Here is a 21380-nt window from a genome sequence, read left to right on the forward strand (position 1 = left end):
AAAAATAAAGATAGATAGATATTTTACTGATTCGTAATAAGAATCCTTTCCGGTTTTTTGATGGGCTTAACAATCCTATGAGCTTCTGTTATTTACTTGGTTTACTTTTTAATTTGAAATAGTGAAAAATAATATAATACTACTTTATAGTATAATAACATAAATTAAAACTATCTGTATTCCACTAAATAAAACACATATTATAATTTTAAAAATGCATTTTTATTACCATCTAAAAATATTTTCTAGTAAAATGATCTAATAATAAAATTTCTCAAAAGGCAAGTACAATTTCTAATTAAATCTATACACAAATCACTCAAATTTAATGCAAATATTATATTAATATACATTAAGTCATCTCCTAAATATATAATCATGATTAACACAATCGTTATACATCTTTATATGTATAAAAATCCATACATATTTAGTTATAAATAAATATTACCAATACAAATTAAGTACAGTTATTAAAAAAAAGAGAAATTAATTAAACCTAACATGCTTATTGGCCTTATCTAAAAACATTTCACTAACAATGTCTTCTGTTGACTTTTCCTGTTTTCCTTTGCTCGCTTGATTCATATCCATATAAGTATTATCGTGCATTGAATTCGTCTTCACAACCTTATTATTATCATTAAACGAACTGTCAGACGCTTCATCTGAAGAATCGATATCCGAATCGCTCTCTTTACGTTGGCTCAACATTTTATTAATAAGATCAAGTTTATTATTCTCTCGATTCAACGAATTAATAACCTTTGCTTTTTCTCTAATATGAGCCGCGAAATCACTCCTTATTTCAATTGAATCATCAGCCGACACAGAATCAGTATCGTCTCTACCGCATTTTAGACTCTTACAACTATCAATATCATCTATGGTATCTAAAGTTTCAATCGATTCGCTGAAGTGTTTTCTAAAAACTGCATTACCGTTCAGTTCCAACAGTTCAAAAATATCAGGTTTTTGATTTAAAGCCATAACATATATGGAACTGGTCGACATTGATTTGCCTAAATATTGAAGCGAATGGAAATCTAAGATCAAAGAATCAGGTTGATTATAGAGCGACTTTGAAGATATAGAACTATTATCCGAATCAGGTTGTTTCTCGTAAGCATCGTCTGTTAAATGAATCATTTCGATCGCCGATAAATACGATACGAAAAGATAAGGCTTTCTATACACAATATGCAGTGGCAAATGAGACCATTTGACGTCGTTAGCTCTCGATCTTTGTCCGAATTCATCTACGAATATTCCGAATGAACTGTAGCACAATAGATACTCGAAACATTTATCGACGTTGGTGTTCTTTGTTTGAACAATAGCGATGGGGAAGATCTTCTTTTTGTGAGCAAATACGGCGTGACATAAGCTCATATCGGACGGATCCAGGAACTCTTCCACATTGAAGTTTTTCAAGTCGATCTCGTAAAATCTATGAGACGCTACTATAATGGTATGTTCAGTGAATCTCATGCACGTGATTGCATCTGTTTTTAAAGTCTTCATTGGTATAAAAGACATTTTTGTTGGATCGTAGTTGTAGATGATGAGACTCGTGCAAGTTGCCGCACATAATATGATACGCTGTGATGAGTTATTGCTGTGTGATACCTAAATAATAAAATTAATTATTTTTAGTATCAATAACAGACAAGAGTAAATGATTATATAATACTCACTTCAAACATATTACAATTGCTGCCTTCTTTAGTGGCATCGTCAATATCTGTTGTATCAATATTTTTAAAGTCTGGTAGAGTTGACGGTTGAATCGATGATAAAGCAACGCTTTTAACGACAGCGTTGAACTGACGGAGTGAACAATGTACTAATTCTCCGCAAGAGAATAACACAATCATCCGGTCGATGTGGAGAGCTGCACGAATGAGCGACACACTTTTGATTCCATTGATCTTAGAGAGCGATTTCTTGGGTTGGTTTGTGGTGTAGCAGAATAGACCGTTGGTAGAACCTAAATTTAGAAATAGTATCATGTAATTGTGTAAATAAATATAATTTAAAAGCATTACACACCAATTAGGAATAGTTCTTTTTCAATTTCCAAGAGGCAATTCGGCTCCATTGTGTTTCTGGAGAACTTGATCAAAGACTTGAACTTTTGATTGACGGCCGCAGTGTTCATAGTGCTCAACTTTATCGTTTGTAATCCTTGGAGTTTTGACAGCCACGTCTCTTTTTGTTGTATCGTCGAGCATATCACGAGCAAGCATTGATTCGGCCAACAGGTCGTATTCGAAGATGTCATAACCTAATTAACAATGATTTGATTATTACACTTATTTTAATATTCATATCATTTTAAATTGTCTGCTACCTTAAAACCTGACTTCAACTCTGATTCCGATAATACAATATCAGTATCACTTGAAGATAAGGACGTCTGGAGCTTAGAATTTTCTTTTATTAGCTGTATTTGTCCGTGAAAACTGTTCTTGTCTCCGGACCACTTTATTATGTTGGAATACAATTTTAAATTGACACGTGTTAGTAAAGCTCCCCTAAAAATATAGAAAAAAATATAAGATTATCTAAAAGATGGGATGATACTCACTGGTGAGTCACTTGTTGACTAAATACAAGGTCATTTAATACGATTTGCTGATTTCGTTAAATTCACAAAATACAGTTGAAAGAACTTAACCTCAAATCACTTCAGGTTATTCAAAATAAGGCTATAATTTTTTTTGTTGAATTTGCCTCACACGAGAGACACAAATGAAAACTAAAATTTTGCCCATAACTAATTAACCAAAATGTCAACTAATAATGAAAACTAAAAAATGCTAAGAGAGAAAATCGATTATAAATATTAAATTTAAATTCTGAAAACAGCTACATAATTATGTAATTAGATATACCGATGTTTTTCACATCTCTCAAGCGTTTTCTGTGAAATTTGACACAAATTATTTCAAATACATAGCAATTAAATCTTTTAATTATTTACCAAACTAGAAATAACTGCAAAAAAAAAAAAATTTTCATGTGACCCTTTCACATGAACATGATTCCTACCCTGCTGGTGTCATGTAACATTTGACCACAGGACTTATAAATACTTTTATGTTGAAGCATATTTATTTATTTGTAAATATTCTGTTGTGCCATAAACATGGCGCTAGCCCAATGCGTTACAACGGGGTAAACATCAAACACAACAAGTAAGTATTGGAACACGCCACACTGTAACTAAGATGTGGAATCAGTGATATCTATTTAATTAATTATACTGTTATAGATTTCAATTTCTAATGTACCAATTAGTTTAGGTTAAGTATTTTTATGAATAAAAATTTGATTCAGTTGAAGAAATCAAACCCATGGCTCTGAATTATCAATCCGTGGAATATTTTTTTCCAGCAGGGTACCAAAAATTTAATAAAATAATTATAAAAAATGATTTTAATTTAACTAAGTTGAAAATTAAATTCTTATTATCCATTAATACGAATAGAGTTTAGTTTATACATATTTTAATGGTGCTCCACTATTATGACCCAATACTATATATACATACATACCTTTGAATTTTTACCCAGTCGTCCATTAAAACTTGATCTGAAGTACTCGTGATTTCCCTATAAGTAAATAAATAAATAAACAATATAATCAACATTTAAACAACGATACATAAAAAAATATGTCATACTTTTCAGTGATACTATCGCTTTTGACGACAGATTTTACTTCAAGGTTTTTGAGTTTAGATTGTAAAGCTGCCAATTGTTCTTGTAATTCCCTATAAATCAATTTGTTAAAAAAAAATTTCCATCACAAAATTATCGATAGTACGCTAACCTATTTTTCAGCTTCTCCTTGTGAACTTCCTTGGAATAATCAATGCCTGAAGCAAACTTCATAGGCGTTTGCGGAGTCAACGGAGGCATTATGTTTTCTTTAGCCGATGATTTTCCGAACAGCATATCACCTATTGTCTTCTTCTTCTTTGATACTTCTTCAATCTAGATTAGCGCATGTACAAAACGTTAATCTTTATATTTGCTTTATATACGTGGAAATAATCTTACCTTCATCTGCAAAAAGTCAATTAATTTTATTTGTTGCGATATAGTAGCTTCGGCTTTCAACTCTCTCTGATGCCAATCAAACTGACGGATGGACATCTCTTCTTCATTTTCCTTTATCATTGTACGTAGCGTAGTATTGTTTTCCTAAATATTAATATGATTATTAAAAAATTCAGAATCAGCTTCTGTAGAGAAAAGACTGACGATACCTTCAACTCTTTCAGCTCAAGCTTAATCTGCATATTATCTTCGCGAAGATCAGCTATATTTGTAAGTAACTGAGTGCACTCTTCCTTCAAAGCGGCATTTTCAGACTGTTGAGTGTTTAATTTGGCAATCGCTTGCTTCAATTCAGATTCGAAATGAACGATCTCAACACCATTATTCTTAACTTCTTTAGACAAAGAAGCTTCATTAGCCATGAGACTATTGACTTGTTTCTATAATTATTAAAATATAAAATAACAATTGTATCAATCTTAATGAAAATAAAAAAATATTATTTACTTCAAGCTCCGAACTCTTCAACTGCTCTTCTTCCAATCTTTGCAGGAACTCTTTATTTTTAATTTCGGCCGACAGATTGCTAAACTTCTGCATGTCGATCAGCTTCTGGGCCCTCAAAGATTCGGCGCTCAATGTCTGCATCTTAGCTTGCAACGTTTCGATTTCGCTCGTGAGTTGAACATTCTTATTTTCGAAAGTATCGACGGCGTTTTCAAAATCGATCAACTGCTCTTCTAAAATTGTGCTAGCTTCTTGCAGCATCTTATAGTTCTGTAAATGATTTAAAATGAATTTAAATTATCTTTAATGTACTCAATAATACAAAACATAACTAACTCTTAAGAGATTTTCAAATTCTTTGTTTTTCTCATTATAAACAACTTCTAAGCGAATCCTCTTTTCTTTTTCAGAACATTTTTCAGACATGATCTCCTTAAATTCTTTGTTTGAAGACTCCATGACCGTTTCAGCTTTATTCCTCTGCTTTTCGCTCGTTTCTATATCCGATTGTAACTTCTGAACATTCTCTTTTAAACTAAAATCACATTGAATATCAAAAATCTACTCAATCTTATATATAAATGTACCCAAAATTTACCTCTTAATTTCCAGCTCCAACTTTTGCTGCAATAACATTTTACAATTATTTTCGCTGACATTATTATTCTCCAAAGTCTTCATGTCAGTCTTCAGAGACTCCAGATTCAAATTCATTGACTCTCTGGTCTTCTGCATCTTGGAAAGTTCTTCGATCTTTTCGTTCAAATATTTGGTCAACTCCTTCTTCTTTGTATCATAATCCGCCTTCTCTTTCTTGAGTTCGTCTTGTAAAGATTTAATCCTTTCTTCCGCCTGTTTCAACTCACGGACGGCGATCCTACGATCCAGATCGCAATTGGACAATTCTTTCTCCTAAAATAGACTTTGATCATTTATTTATCTTAAATAAAAATACACAACCTACAGCAGAAAATATAGCAGACCTTCTTATAAAGAGCCAGCTCGGCCTTCCTCGTGTCTTTCTTACATTGAGCAGTTTCTTCTAATGATGTTTTAAGCTGTTCTTGCAGTTTTTTCACTTCTTCTTCCAAAGAAGATAGTTTATCTGAGCTTTCTAGAGTTGAAGTTGATTCTGAATCATATAAAAGTATATTAATGATATAAACATCTTCAAAATCAATAATTCAAATGATAAAATTACCAGCAATCGCACAAGAAGCTCTGATTGACATTTCACTATTGAGATTTTCAAGAAGAACTACTTCATCTTGCAATTTACTAAGCATGTCTTCTAATGACGTGACCTTTAAATTTATATTATAATTATTAAAATTTTAATTATTTATAGAAGAACATTATAATATTTAAAAAAATAATACCCGTCCTTTGTGTTTTTCTTCACACGCTAAAGCATCATTGAGGGCCACTTGAATGGAAGACTTTTCTTTCAGCAACTCCTTATAATGCTTGTCTTTTTCTTTACAATCCACTTTGAGTGAACTCTCAGAAGCCTTTAAAAGCTGTAAATGAATCTTCATATAATAAAAGTATTAGTGTAATTAAATAATAATTACATATATAAATTTCTAACTTCAATTTGACTTTCAAGAGTAGATATTTTCTTCTCATATTCGGCGGACTTGATAGACTTATTTGCTCTTTCTTTATACTTCTTCTCATTCTCTTTCAACTTCTCGTATTCTTCTTCCAGTTCTTTGCTTTTATAAGTGAGCACAGATAATTCGTGACATTTGTTGTCATATTTATTGGACATCATCATCAGCTATGCAAATAAAAAATATATTAGATTTATATTTATGACTCAAAAACAACACCCACATGAACACAATGAAGTTAGATTGATTAGTAAATATATTTAGTTATCCCAATAGCATACTTCATTCGTATAAGAATCTTTTTCGCTTCTCAGCATGCCAAGCAGATTATTTTCTCTCTCTTCGGCGAGCTTCAAATTCTCAAAAGCAACCTTTAGATCGGCGTTCAACTTCTTCTTCAAATCCAATTCCTTGTTGAGGTTCTGCGTCAAGTTTAGCATCTGCGTATTGCTCTCTTGAGACATCTGCTCTATTCCTATGATAGACTGCCGAGACAGTCTTCTAGCTCTGCTCATATTATCCTATATGAAAATAAGATTAACGAATACATTCATGAATGACGCCACAGGTTAATGGGTTCCATAGGTTAAATTGTTAATTGTGATCGATCAGACAGGCACATTCACATTTTAAATATACATATATAAAACAAATATAACCTTATGAGTGAGCTGAAGCTTTTTGAAAGTCTCCAATTCAGCTTGTGCAGTTGTGAGAGTTGTCGTTTTAACTTCCAATTGATTTTGTAAATTGCAAATGCTTTCTTCCAATTCTGCATGTTTTTTTTCATAGGTAGCGATCACCGATTTAAGTGAAGAGATCTGCTCTTCTGTCTTTTCCTTCCACCTGTCTTTCGCTGATCGTATTAACTGTAAGGATTTGTTCTCCAGAACTTCGCGTCCCTTATGCTCTGTCTCTAATTGATTTTTTAATTTCTGTAAAAGAAAAGCGGTCATTCAGAACAAGTTTAGATGAAATGCATTATAAAATATTACCTGATTTAGACACGACATAGCGGCGAGATCATTTTCTAACTGTAATCGTTTTTTTTCAATTTCTAACAACTTCTTTTCTTTATCGTTGGTAGATAATTGTTTCGACTCTAAGGTGGCTACTTTCTTATGAAGGAATTCAATCTCTTTTTTACGTGATTCTAAGAGATGCTCCATTTCTCTATAAAGACAATTATAATTAGTGGAATGCGAAATTTAAAAATAGTTTCAAAGAAATACAAACCTTATATTAGACAAGCATATGGCAGTTCCGTTCATGCTGTTATTAAAAAATCCATTTGTGGAGACACTCTCAGCGGAACTATTGCATCCGGAGTCTTTCCTGGCTCCATCTTTTTCTTGTAAATTATTACCGTTTTCAAGAATTGGTGCAATATCTTGAGAATAAGTAAAACCTATAATTTTAAACAAAAATCAACAATTAAAATCGTGAATATTGATTTTAAAGAAATCATAAATTCATATAAAAATTCAAATAAAAAGTAAAGATGTTTAAAATGTTTATAATAAAATCTGAAATAAAAAAATGTTTTGTGAACATTTTCATACATAATATAATAAATTTACAAAAACTGACGGCGATTGCTAATTTATTTCCATGAAAGTTTGCTGTCTATTAAATATTAAAAATTTATTTTGCGAGTCCCGAAATTTTCATGTGATGAAATTATAATATTATAAGTGACATATGTTAAGGAGCACATATGCTACAAAAATATATGTTAAGGAGCATGTATACACAGTAAGACAGTGCACAAAATATGTGCATCCTATGTCGTTCCACTCCACAGAGGTACCCGATTTAAGAAGTACCATTAATTTGCGTACTACATATTAAATACCATATTTATAACTTCATAAACACTACTTTATCCAAACGAAATGTGTAAAAAAATATAATAAAAATATAAGTTGTTTTATAAAATAATGTTGTGATTTTGACGTTGAAAACAATAAAAAATTTAATTAACCTACTCAGAGAAACGACATAATAAATATGGTAATCGATGGAAATATATATAAAGATCATCATATGATAGTTGGTAATCTTATTATAGTATCAACAAAATCTGTTCAATAATATGCTATATATTTAAAAAGAAGAACGGGTGTTACAATATTGCTATGCTTAAGAAATGGCAATAAAAACATCACAAGGATTCACTTAATTTGAGAAATTGATGCTTTTCTTGTGATTAATTTTATGTTGCAATGTCACAATATTTGAACAAAAAACATTGTTTATAGTGTTTTAAATGATATAATAAAAATCGTAGGCCAGGTATAAATAATTGTATATATTAAAACCGATTTATTATTATATTACCAATGAAAGGCAGATTCTTTCCACTAAACACAGATTTAGTTCTAAAGCTATCGACATTCAGAAGCGGTTGTTGTTTGTCCAATTCTAAAAAGTTTGATACATCGTCTTGTGAGTTTACGATTGGAACGAACGGTGGAAGCTAAAAATGAAATATAAAAAATAATACATTAAGAGAAAAATATAAAGAGATCTATTGATAAATCCAGTGCATTTATTACTTGTTCTCTTAAATTTTTCCATGGCATATTTTTAAAAAGCTTATTGCACAACAAATTCTGATACGTAGGTCTCTTCTCTGGCGCCGGGTGAAGCAAATATTTGATCATGTCTTTATATTCATTAGATATGACATTATTCACATCATCAGGATATTTGACGTTGATAGCTTCCAATTTATTGGCATGATCGATTATATTTTTGTATGTTTCTACAGCCCTTTTAGTGTTATTGCTTCGGAAAGGTGTTGATAGTGTTAATAACTCGAATGCCACAATACCGAGTGACCAATAATCGCATGGTGTCTGATAGATAAAAATAAAATTAAGAAGTCTACATAGAGAAATTAATTACAAGTGATCAAAAAATGTTCACTTACACCATGTAAAATAACACAATCAGGTTTCTCTAAAGCCATGAGTATCTCTGGTGATATGTATTCCGTTGTACCAATAGGCATCAACGATTTCGCTTTATTCAAAGACGATATTCTAGCAGCAGATCCAAAATCAGCAAGTTTTAAATGTCCGCATCTATAAAAATCAATTATTATAATACTGTCATACAAGATTTAAATTCATACTATAAAAATATAAACCTGTCTAATAGTATATTATCTGGCTTCACGTCCCTGTGAATAAAACCTAAATTATGAACATCATGCAAAGCTTGTATTATCTCCGCTATGTAAAATACAGCATCTTTTTCAGGTAAAGGCTTTCCTAATCGATCCAACAATCCAGCTAGATCACCACCGGGGCAATATTCCATGATCAGATATAATTGAGATGTATCCTATATAAGATTAGAACATTATTACATGTAATTTAGTAGCAAATATAATCATTTAATATGCATATTACTTACTTGGAACGCGTATTTTAGCTTAATGATCCAATCAGAGCGAGACAGAGCCATGATATCGCGCTCTTCTTCGAAATAAGCAATGCTTATGTGCTTCAAAGTCATCTCTTTCTTCAGAGTCTTCATTGCGTAAACATCTCCGGTGTGTTTTTCACGAATCACCTAATATCAAATATACATCATCGTTAATCTGTTAAAATCTCCAATGCTACATTAAAAACTTAATTTTTAATATGTTATATATTGTCATATTTTACTGATTTTGTGTTTTTATTGGTCATTAGCGTTAAAATTACAAATGACGTGTAAGTGAGTCGACAGTTTTTAACGTTATATTTACAAACGACGCATAAATGCACCAACATTTATTATATTTCTGAATAAATACTATATTTAATAAATAATAATATTTTTGTTTAGTTTTAAATCACACTTTAAAGAAGTTTAACAAATTATGAATTTCTCTATATTTTTGTACCGGAAAAGTAGTTTTATTTCTCATGTAAAATTTTGATTTTGTAACATCAAAGTTAACAGACATAATAATAATAATTTTAGTTTCATCATACATGAACTTCACCAAAGTGTCCCCGTCCAATCAAATCTTTAATTTCGAAGTCCGAAATGTTGACTCTCAACTGCTTCAATTCGCATATTACAGATCGATCTAAAATTTTATCATAAAATTAAAAAAATAATACATTTAATCATGCCTACATGGTTAATGAACGATACAAATACATTTTTCAATAAAGTTTGCTATATAAATGTCGTCTTTTTTAAGGTTTCCTTTGTTGCATTCGTCGTAGAGAGTAGTTAAAGCGTCCAGGAGAGATTCGCGAGTGATGGTTCGCTTATTGGACGCATCGACTATCATTGAAAGTGTGCCACGGCTCCATAGTTGATTAGCCAATCGTCCCAGACGCAAATTAATAGCCTCTTTTGAAGGCTCCATCCTGTAAGGGAATTAAATATTAATTTAATACTATATAATGTTATTCAAATATGAACATAGTGACAAATTGATGATTCGGATAAAATATTAGTTGTTTATTAAAGTCACTGGTACTATGTATCAAATCAACTGATGTTTGATGTTTTGAATTTGAAATGGTGACATTCGTTAGTGCCGTTGTGCAATTGGTAAGCGAATGAAAATGTATTACATAGACATAATAATGGTTTAAGGTAGTTGATCATGTTGTTTATAGTGAAAAACAACTTCTTACTTGAATATTTTGCGGCTTATAACAGTTTAAAAATCTTCGTCCATGACACACGGACAAATCGCAACGGTCGCCGGTACCCGCTGTTAGTGATGTGCCGAGCGGTTACTAGTGATGTTCCACTACAGTTTCCAAGTAAAAGATTCTTTGCAAATTTAAATAAAAAATATTCATAATAATATAAGGCTTGTTAAACATAGTTAATGTTAATAAAATTTAATTTTAGGTATTATTATGATTATTAATTAATATTATTTAGGTCGTTGAATTCTTTTCTCTACATTTAGTACATCATTAGTTGTAAGTCCTCTCTCAAAATAAATTACTGTTAAAAAGAAAAAAAATAAATTAAAAAAATTTGACTTAAAAAATCTTAAAAATCAATTTCGCGGATCTAGAAAATAATTAAAAGAGAGGTTAATTACAATGCTATATTCAGCCGTTTTATATAAGCTTACTAGGTAGCTTTATTCAAATGAAATTGTTTTAAAACCATTGAAAAATACTATTTTATCGTAAACTAATTTTTTTGATGTTCTACTCTAAACTATCATTGTTTAACCCTTCTTTTTGAGGAGAAGTTGGAGTGGCTTAAAGGAGTAGCGAAACACTTAAATTGTTGTTTGATTTTATTATTCCGTTTTTCTTACTTACTTTATAATACGTAGGGTTATCTCCAATGGCGTAGTACTAAATTAAGTTAGTGTAGTGTTAACTATTTTGATTTCCCTCACCCCATCTTCTCGTTTATTAACTTTTGATCTATGATCTAAGCCAGAGGTCGGCAAAGTGCGGCTCCGGAGCCGCATGCGGCTCTTTAGCCCCGTAAGTGCGGCTCTGGCACAAATATCCACGGGCATTCGTCTCATTGTTAATGACTGTGACCAAAAACGTTCATTCATTAACAATGAGACAAATGTCATGGCACAAGAGGGATTTCTTTTGAGCCCACAACACGAGTCGTTAAGAGAATCCTTTTGTGACAAAACGGACCCAATAAATAAACACATTGCAAACCCTTTCCGAAGAATTCGAAAATCTGGACAAGCAAAAAACTCGCTTTCGAAAATACACATCCGATTTCTCGAGTTCTACGAAGCGACTGCAGCGATTGGCTAGAAGATCGATGCACAATCGCGATTGGCCAGCAAGCGTGCAACCCCTAAAGGATATAAGCCCGGACTCCGATGAGGAAAAGGCAGACGGTCTGAGGCACCCTACCAGACGATCAGACGGATAGAGAGCCAGCGACGCATCGGTCAGAGACAGCACAGAGAGAGAGAGAGAGAGAGAGAGAGACAATCCATCCAGCCAGAGAGAGAAGATCTACCAACAGCCAACCGGAGGAATCAGCCACGCGCCCTAATTCCTAATTGACAGACCAGAAGATCACTCCTGGAACTCTCAAATCACTCGCCGCACGCAGCCACAAGAGCCTTGAGACATCACCACCTGCGCCACTTTCACCGCAGCTGGGAGAAACGTCACGCCGTTAATCGTCCATTTGTAACACGTAAATATAACTTAATAAAAAGTCTATCTAGATTCACACAAGAGTCTCATTGGCTGCGAGGTCAACCACCCCTAGGGCTACGCCCCCTAAAGTGACATGTCTGAAGAATTATTTTAAATTATAACCACTTGAATAAATATTTTAAGATCAGCTAAAATTAATGTTTTTTTCTTTTCAACGTCGCCATGGCTTCAATAGAGACTTGCGCCTTTGTAAAAAATGTCTTTGTATAAAAAACAATTGATAATTGACGTGGAATCTTTCAATCCGTAAAAAATTTGTGAAATGCACTATTTGTCAAAATCTTTAGCTTATTTTTTTGATTTAGAGATTTTGCCATTATCTTTTTTCAAATCAAAAAACGTTGGCATTTGTTTACCCTCTTTATCTGTGGATACAGGAAAAGTCGTAAAGAGCATATCTAGTGAATATAAAAACTATGACAGAACAACGGTGTCGTTTTGACGAATAATTCATTAAATGTTGTGAAAGCTGAGCCGATGCGTTATCGTGGTGCAAAACCCATGGGTTGTTTTACTGGTCAAAATCTGGTCAGTATTTCGGATTGTTTTATGTAAATTACGTTTAAACTGTAATTTAATATTAGTGACAAATGCCAGTGTTGCAGGACTGAAGTATTTAGTTAGGTTCATTGGTCGCAATGAGCATGATTGATTATTCAAACGGCAGAGGCGACTGTGAGGTCCCCGCGGGTACTAAGCTGGAGGTGGCAATTATAAATAGTGGAAGTGTGTATATTAAAAAAAATAGTATGGGATTATTTGAAATGCGATAGAACACGCAAATAAATTTTAAAACTAGTGCACAAGAGCAGTAGCAGTGAAAGTTGTGAGTTCGAATCTCTTACGAATCGATCTATCGTCTCTAGAATATCGTTAGATTGGGTTTTTCTATCATTTCCAAATCACATATTGATAGGATTAATTAAACCGAGCTAGGTCGTAACTTGTATGATTTTAAGTCTTCTATTAAAGAGCTAGTGTAGCTCATCGTAGTATTAGTATTATATATCATACATACATACGAGTATGTATTTATATACAATATATAAAGGAAAAATATATATAGTTTTTTAAACTTTATATTTAATATTTAAAGACTCACCCAATTTTATGTTGTATTTATGTTCATATGTATATGAAAAAAGAATAATAAAATCGAAAGATAATTATTTATGAACTGATATGCTTGATATTTGCTATAATATGCAATAAAGAAATAACAATATAAGTATTTTAATCGAGCTTATAAAAGTTTATGTAATAAATCCGAGCTCGGATTATCTGCAAAGAATAAAGTTTTAATATTTTTATAAAAAAAATATGAAGGACAATGGTCTTGAAATAAGAAACTTTTTTTCATGAACGCATATAAGTATGTATTCTATGATATTTTATTTTATTACTTTCAGTGTAATATTATAAACATATCTATACCATGTAAATATGTTTAATAAAAGCATTAAAATTGTCTTTACTGTATAAACAATATAAGTTAATTAAAAAATCTGTATCAAACCTCGCTAAATAATAAAGAGTTATGGAAATACAATAATTTAGCGCAAAAAGCTAAAATAATTATAAGATATTGTCATGGTAATGCAGATTCTTCTAAATAATATTTTCTTTATTTAGCTATAATTTTAAGCGACATAGCTCGATTTTATTGAATCATCGTGATATTAATCTATGAGATTATGAAGTTATATCAAGTCAGAATTATATTATATTAATTACTAATTTTGATCTCCACGTAACAATATGAATTAAAATGCAATGAGAGCTGGAGAAACTACAGCCCATATATTATACAAAATCTGGGGCGCAGTTTTTGGGGTGCTCTGGTAGCACAAGTAAAGTGACTCCACTCTTGAAGTCAAATAAAACAATAAAATCCTTACTCTTAGGATTTTATTCCGACTTCTATAAGATTGTGTGTATGGGTGGAGATAAAAAACATCGCATTTTTTCGTATTCATTTCAAGGGACAATTTGCAAATATTTTTTCTATAATATAAAATCTTTATTTATTCCATTATAAACAAGTAATAGCAAGTAGGGTGTGCGTTTATCATTGTATATGCACTTCTAGCAGACCTTTATTTGTTCATGAAGTCCTAATTCTTAAGTGCATCTTTTCGGCGTAAAAGCCTTTATGAATATAATTGCTTCTGTCGACTTATATTAGTCTGTGTAAACTGTAGCCTCTCTCCGAGACATGTAAAAGATTCACTTTTCGGGGTAAACACAATAAAAAAGTATTAAGTAAATAGTGAAACAGACTGTAATCAATGTCTGTACATCAGTAACATCTATTTTATTAATTAAAAATAATTATTACAGCTTATAATTAATTTTATCATTAAGTTCCATTTTTACCGGATTAATGTAACTTATGACATACAGGTAGTAGTATTATTAAATATTAAAAAAAAACAGAGATTCAGTGTCACCCCCCGAATTACACTTGATTGGTCAAAGAGTCGCGGACTTCTTTTACTTATAATTTAGAAATATTTTTTTTATAGCGCAAAACCATGACAAGAATGGCAAAGCAGTTCCATTTATCAAATGAATTTGTACGACTAGCATTTAAAATATTACTACCTAAATAAACGCGTGTGTCAATCATTAGTAATGCACAAAATTAAACTGTATTTTATTGGCAAAATTCTAATTTTCTTGTTTAGTGATTAATTTCAGCGTTTAAATTCAAATTATGTATTAAATATGCTTCTTTTGTTTGTCTAATTTTATATGTATAGTTCGTTTCTAGGAAACCAGATTAGTTTTCATTTTTTTTACGTATGTTTATTAGTGAAGTGATTAAATACATTTTAATAATCATAAGGTTTTGTCAGTTGCAATATTTTATTGTTATTCAATAAAAAAAATAGATAAGATAAATATATTTTAGTAGGAGTGGAACAGTTTGAAAAGTGTTAAGGAAAATGCAGGGGCGCTTGCGCCGAGGGGGCCAACGGGGATACGCCAGAGGCGTCCGTGTAGCCAGTGGCGCACAGCGCACATGTCTCTCGTCCAAGTCGCAGTAGTCGACGAGCGGCGCGAATATGTCGGTCCCTGATTTACGCGCGCACCGACCGTTCAAAACTTTACCGAAAACCAGGGACGGACTGGGCAACGGAAAATAAATACCGTGACAAACCGACTCTTCAGTAACTTTCGCGCAAACTAATTCCTAAACTTTTTTGTGTCATAAAATTTATTTAAACCTACGAAACGCATAAAAAATATTGTTATTAAATTAATATATAACCGAGTAGTGTGTTGTGTAAAAATAAGTCATAGATTTAAATTATAATAAATAAAATAAAATTATTCCGGCGGCTGTTATGTAACGCATCGAAACATAATTACGCACTCAAAAATATAATAAATGGCAACACTGGTGTTTTAAATGTGTGGTTAATTGTAAAATGAAGCGTTCATTAACATTTAAGTGTTATTAAATAAAGTGTAGTTCGAGCAATTCGCAGATAAATTAAAAACATGTGAGTATTATACTTTTATAACATTTTTTTATTGCTCGCTTTCTTTTGACACGCCAGAATTTGTCCCATCTTGCATTGAAGCCATTTATTCTTGTCTTCCGACGGAAACAACTTTTAATGACAACTTCTTACAACTCTTCTACTTGTTCGCTAATGGGTTTATATTATATTTAAGCTAGGCAGTACACGTTCAGTCTGCGTTAATTTAGAAAGAAAGGGAGAGAAAATTATGTAATATTCAGGAATAAAATAATATTATCAAATTCCAATTGGATTCGTAGCGCTTCATACGTTATATAATATTTGGTAAATTGACACCCAGCTAATAATAATCGTTCGACTTGATCAAACAATGTGGAAAAATCGATGTTATTTCAGTATTCGGACGAAGACTGATGACAAAAGGACAATGAAAACTTTCCGTAGGGTGTCACATTTCCATACACCGTTTTCAACTCGGGTGTAATATCATGTATTAGGGTATAGTTGTGGTATGTTGTTAGTTATTAATCAAGTAGACGAGATAAAAACACTAATGATCTTAATGAAGCCACGGAAGTGTATCAGAGAAGGGTAGTAAATGGGGTTATTTAATTGGCGTTCGAAATACGCAATTTTGTAATAGAATATATTTATTATTTATATCCAATTTTATTTTAAGTAGGTATTAGAATTCATACAGTTATTAGATTAGATACTATAATATATTTTTAAAAAGGTTTAGTTAAAACTCATTTAAAATTATCTCTCCTTTTTAAAATAACCTTAAGAAGTCACAATTATTGAACGAAAATAGATCAGTGGTTCAAATCCGCGTGTTTTTCAATCATTATCATATCTGGGAGATCTTAATTAGTAATTATTATATAATTATAATTTTATTCGATAATCACAGCTTAGGTTTTCATAGCTTTTCATAATCTTACGGATGAATATTGTGGTAATAAATTATAATCGAAATGGGTTGTACAGATATGGTATAAATATATCACTAATGAGCAGCTTAGTTCAGCTCATATACTTGCTCAGAAGTTATTGATTTTACAATTATTTAAAATTGTATAATAGTTTTACTGATTCTAATTTTTTTGTGTTTCATTAATGTCATGTTCGATTAGGTTATCTATTTTAAAGTCAAATTTGTAAACTGTAATAAAATAATTAGCTGGGTCTGTAGTTTTATTAGATAGTACAATTAAACGTTGGTTTTATTTTTATTTTTAAATTTACTTTAATGGTTAAAAAGAGAAGCTTAGTTAATTAATATGGGATTTTCATAAAAGCGTAGAATCAAACGTGAGACCTAGGTTTTTATTATAATTTTTTCGACAGTAAATAATTAGATTTTGAGTGATAGAATGTTGTCTAGAATTTTTTATTCTACATATTCTACTTCTGCATATAACTTTAACACATTTTCGCTATTAAATTATATATTTCGATTTTAAATTTATTGTCCCGATTAAATGTCTCGATGTCCCATATTAGCAAAGTATTTTTTTTACCTTCTTGATTTGCTTTTTGTTCTTTATGATTTGGTCAGGAAATGCAAAATTTCCTGTGACTCCTTCATCCATTCGTGCACCTGCTAATTATGCGTGAGAAGTAAAATACGATTAAAAATCAATGTCTTTATGTAAATTTAATTTAAAAATCAGCTGGTTTAAATTTTTATAGATGGCTATTAGTAATAAATAATAAATATTATTATTGTGTAACAATATTTAAGTCACATACAAACACACTAGATAAAAATTAAGCTGCCCCCCATACATTATTAACCCATTACGTATAAAACACAAGGTCAAATACATTTAAATATAATAGTTAAATACTACTTCATCAGCAATTATATTTAGTGATTAATAAGCATTTCAAGATTTATAGTAATTCATTTTTTTTAAGTAATTCAAAGTCGTATTTTAATTATTTATTAAATAAACGCACTTCAGACTTAGTGATGACAACTGTATGGTAACCACAGAACAAAGAATATAACAGTAGTTAAGCAAAGTGTGCTTAGTAGAGCGACAAGGTGCAAGGAGTAAAATATATGGTTACTATAAACTAACATCGAGTCGCTCTACTATTACGGAAGCTGAAAAATATTTTTTTCAGCTTCCGTAATAGTAGATCTCGCGTGTCCCATGTCAGGAGTAATTTATGAATGTTCTTGATTAAGGTTCTAGTCCAAAATAAATTTCGAATGGAAGTGCATATGTGTATTTCCGCCGTCTTTCTAATAATAATCATTATGTGACCGTGGTGGTTTGAACGAGTGGAGATTTTGTAACCTTGCACTTGTAGTTTAAAGTAGCAGATTCTGAAGCCTGACTAGATTGGAAATCCAATATTATAATTTTGTGTTTGTAAATGCACTAAACGCGCGTTTTTCATGCATTTGAAAATGCTAATAAATGGACCTATCGACATAATAATTGCATTTCTGTTTATTGCGCTTTTAACGCGTATATAATACAAGAAAAATTTTCATATTAGATGCGTATTTTCACTTATTACTTTCTACACGTCCAGGTGATTTTCACAAAAATGACTAGCTATAGATAAATAATCTAAGCCAAGATGATGATATTCTATTAACAACAAATCACAGATTATGCGACTATAAAATTCGGGTTGTAAAACATTACATATGTAGGGGAGTTTAATATTTAACTATGAGTTTATCTTCTCGTCGACCGACCTCGAGAGTCAGCTGATTGATCACTGACCTTAGAATGAATACTTCAAGCTATATCACATCTGAGCAAAGACGTGTTGTTACGTCAATACCAAGGGCAATTCTAGCTTTAAACTCGCTGCAGTTTCTAGCTATACCAACATAGGATAACGCTTCTCCCTGATGGCTTTAGCATGAAAGAGAAAAAGAGTCTTTATGAATGGAACGTCGCTTAATAATATTTTTCAGTTTGGGAGTGGTAACGTGGTTATTTTACAAGGCAATCTTAAATTAGTTTTTCTATATAATTTTGGCAAATGTTTTCTAGCCTCACTCAAATTTACTGTGTTAGCATTAAAGGTTGTCATCCATAGCTTCAGTTGTACATACAAATTTTGCTATGTTTGAGAGTGAATAAGTATTGATTTTAAAGAGCTATTAATATCGCAAAAATATAGTACCATGGTTATTTTATAATTTTATTTAAAAAATGTCAACCTTCTACCATCGTCAGATTAATATTGATTATGGCCAATTAATATCGGCTGTGTTAAGTCAAATTGGGGTGTTATGGCGCCGAGCTATGCTCGTAATTTTTCATCGGGGACGTCCAGCGAACGGATTTCCGCCATTTGTTTGGCTCACTTTTTCGTAAAAGGATACGCGCGCAAAATGTCGGCCTTAAAAAGAGAAAACCGCTCGTCGTTATAATGTAAATGAACACCCTCGTCAACCAGAGGCAGACGGCTCTGTGTCAAAATGTTCAAACTTTGACACGTTCCGCAGTTGCTAAAGTTTGCTTACATTTTAATGTCTTTAATTTTATGTTCGGATGTCTTTAAACTATATCCTTTTCCTGTCAAAGAAACAAATGCGCATGCGCGTGAAAATATTATATTATATACAATAATGGATATATCAAAATTCGCTCACCAACTGCGGGTATCTGGATGATTACAAAGCAGTACTATCCGATAAATGGTTTTTAAGTTAAATAGATGAGTACCTCAAACAATACTAGGAAATGTGCAGGTTATTAGGTGGCATACAAAAACGAGTTGTGTATATTCTCTATTAGCAGATAAAAAACTGATTTACTAAATTCATTCGTTGATGCAACTTGAGGAAATCATATCCCAACATACCATGTAAGCTTTTGTGAAAAATAAAAATTATTAATATTTATATTTTTACACGTTTCTGCATTTAAGAAACCTTTTTTTAGACATATATATTAAAAGCGAGTTGATTGCATTATTTAGCAACCGTACCAGAAAAGGTACACAGTGTCCTCAAGGCAAATACCATCACCTTAAAGGCATATGTTTTATGTTAAATAAGGCACACACTTTCTTAAATTACTGATGGGTGGTGTCGACAATCCATCGATGCTTAGCGATTTCTTTTCAGCTTTTTACAGGGGGAGGACAAAATTTGATTAGTCAGTGGTCGATTTTTTTATATTTCGATTTCATTAAGAATCATAAAATTTTATTAGGTGACATGCATTTTTCTGCTTAAATTCAGGAAGGAAGGGCGAATGCCCACAACCTTCCCCCCTCCCCAATGAAGTTCCTGTTTATAATTCACGTCAAAAGCAATAAAATCGTGTTGTCGCCGTCGTACTGGAAACCCTCTATTATATAGTGTTCATTTAAGACATTTTTTAACAATATTTCAACCGAATTTAGACCAATAGAAGAACGCAAAAAACAATTACTTCTTCTCAGAAGTCAAAAATCCACGTCAAAAGCAATAAAATCGTGCCAACACTGTCGCAGGAATGCTCGTTACCGAGCGTTCTGTTATTTATTATCAATAACGATTTTATTGCTTTTGCCGTAAATTTTTGACTTCTGAGAAGTGATAGTTGTTTTTTCGCCCTCCTATTGACCAAAATTGGGTTTGAATATACTTTAACCAATTTTTCATATCAGAATTCCGTAGTTATATCTGTAAGGACAGTGTAATAGCAAGGTGCAGACAAACTATGGAGCAATATGGGAGATGCGACGTCTGTCTGTACTTCTTCTTTCGCTTATATCCCCCTGAGAGATGATTTGGCTTAGTTTATATTTTGAACTTGACTAACTCTCATTAGGTCAAGTTTAATTTGGTTAATTTGTGTAGATTAGGTTTGTTTTTGAGCAGCAAATGTGTGTTTCGCAACTGTCAAATAGAGTTTTATAATTATTATTTAAAGCCGCATATAATTTCACTAGCGCATATTAGTTAAATTATATTTTCGCTAGTAGGAATATATATTTACTGGGGAAAATGTATTTTGTCTTCATTAATGAAAATATACTTTCACCAAAAAATACAAATACACTATAACATACATATATTGCATGTTAATAAATAATGATAAGAATATAAATGTATATATTATTACGTATGGAAAAGTTCAAACATATAATTTTACTAGTAGTTACCAGATCAATTATATTTTCACAAGTGAAAATATATATTTTTACCGGTGGAAATGTATTCTAATATGGTTTCACTGAAATTACATATTTAGAAAAAAATCGGCATAAATTCGACACTGTGCTTTTAGATTTTTATTTTTTTATTTTTATTAAATCTTCCGTTGTAACCAGACAGTCATAAGTCCAATGCGTTATAACCAGAGTCTGGAAATCGGTGACATCTATATTAATTAATAATAATAAATTATTATGTGTAATATAATTAATAGCCAATAGATGTCACTGTAGCTGGGGCCGGTTTTTTTTAATAATAGTGCATTTTTATAAATAAAAATTCGAGTGCTACTGCCGGGGCTCGAACTCGCAACCTCAGAGTTACTAGTCTGG

General features: G+C 31.6%; 2 protein-coding genes across 3 annotated transcripts in view; one reads left to right on the top strand and one right to left on the bottom strand.

Moving 5' to 3' along the window:
* Window positions 1-203: 203 nt before the first annotated feature.
* On the bottom strand, window positions 204-10933 carry sti (citron rho-interacting kinase sticky). 2 transcript variants are annotated; one of them, XM_088205702.1, is made up of 28 exons: window positions 10840-10932; window positions 10352-10566; window positions 10180-10277; window positions 9614-9772; window positions 9345-9541; window positions 9126-9279; window positions 8749-9051; window positions 8531-8669; window positions 7427-7598; window positions 7186-7363; window positions 6850-7125; window positions 6472-6711; window positions 6166-6357; window positions 5954-6094; window positions 5776-5878; window positions 5558-5706; window positions 5173-5486; window positions 4911-5109; window positions 4575-4844; window positions 4277-4507; window positions 4068-4211; window positions 3838-4001; window positions 3689-3778; window positions 3561-3617; window positions 2354-2537; window positions 2053-2287; window positions 1698-1990; window positions 204-1629 (listed from the first exon to the last, which is right to left on the bottom strand). In XM_088205702.1, exons 2-28 carry the CDS (start codon window positions 10563-10565, stop codon window positions 490-492), a joined length of 6036 nt encoding a protein of 2011 aa, XP_088061828.1. In that variant the 5' UTR covers window position 10566; window positions 10840-10932; the 3' UTR covers window positions 204-489. The 2 variants fall into 2 exon arrangements, with proteins under 2 accessions (XP_088061828.1, XP_088061829.1); XM_088205703.1 differs by lacking the exon at window positions 6472-6711 and having other exon boundaries at window positions 10840-10933.
* Window positions 10934-15437: 4504 nt separating this feature from the next.
* The window catches only part of Cngl (Cyclic nucleotide-gated ion channel-like), a 249881-nt gene continuing 243938 nt past the window's right edge, over window positions 15438-21380 (top strand). The window contains exon 1 of the mRNA XM_088181395.1: window positions 15438-15881. The gene's annotated coding sequence lies outside the window, so the exon portion shown is untranslated. The remainder of the gene's footprint in view (window positions 15882-21380) is intronic.

This window comes from Plectrocnemia conspersa, unplaced genomic scaffold (assembly GCF_051122295.1).
Source record: "Plectrocnemia conspersa isolate PC_06_02 unplaced genomic scaffold, ASM5112229v1 ptg000002l, whole genome shotgun sequence".
Classification (NCBI taxonomy): domain Eukaryota; kingdom Metazoa; phylum Arthropoda; class Insecta; order Trichoptera; family Polycentropodidae; genus Plectrocnemia; species Plectrocnemia conspersa.

What these genes read in the sequence shown, in the direction of transcription:
- sti (XM_088205702.1), bottom strand. Translation starts at nt 10,565, where the DNA reads ATGGAGCCTTCAAAAGAGGCTATTAATTTGCGTCTGGGACGATTGGCT. An exon ending in GATAATATACTATTAGACAG is followed by an intron (nt 9,280 to 9,344) that starts GTTTATATTTTT and finishes TGATTTTTATAG; the next exon opens with ATGCGGACATTTAAAACTTG. An exon ending in GCAATTGTAATATGTTTGAA is followed by an intron (nt 1,630 to 1,697) that starts GTGAGTATTATA and finishes TTTATTATTTAG; the next exon opens with GTATCACACAGCAATAACTC.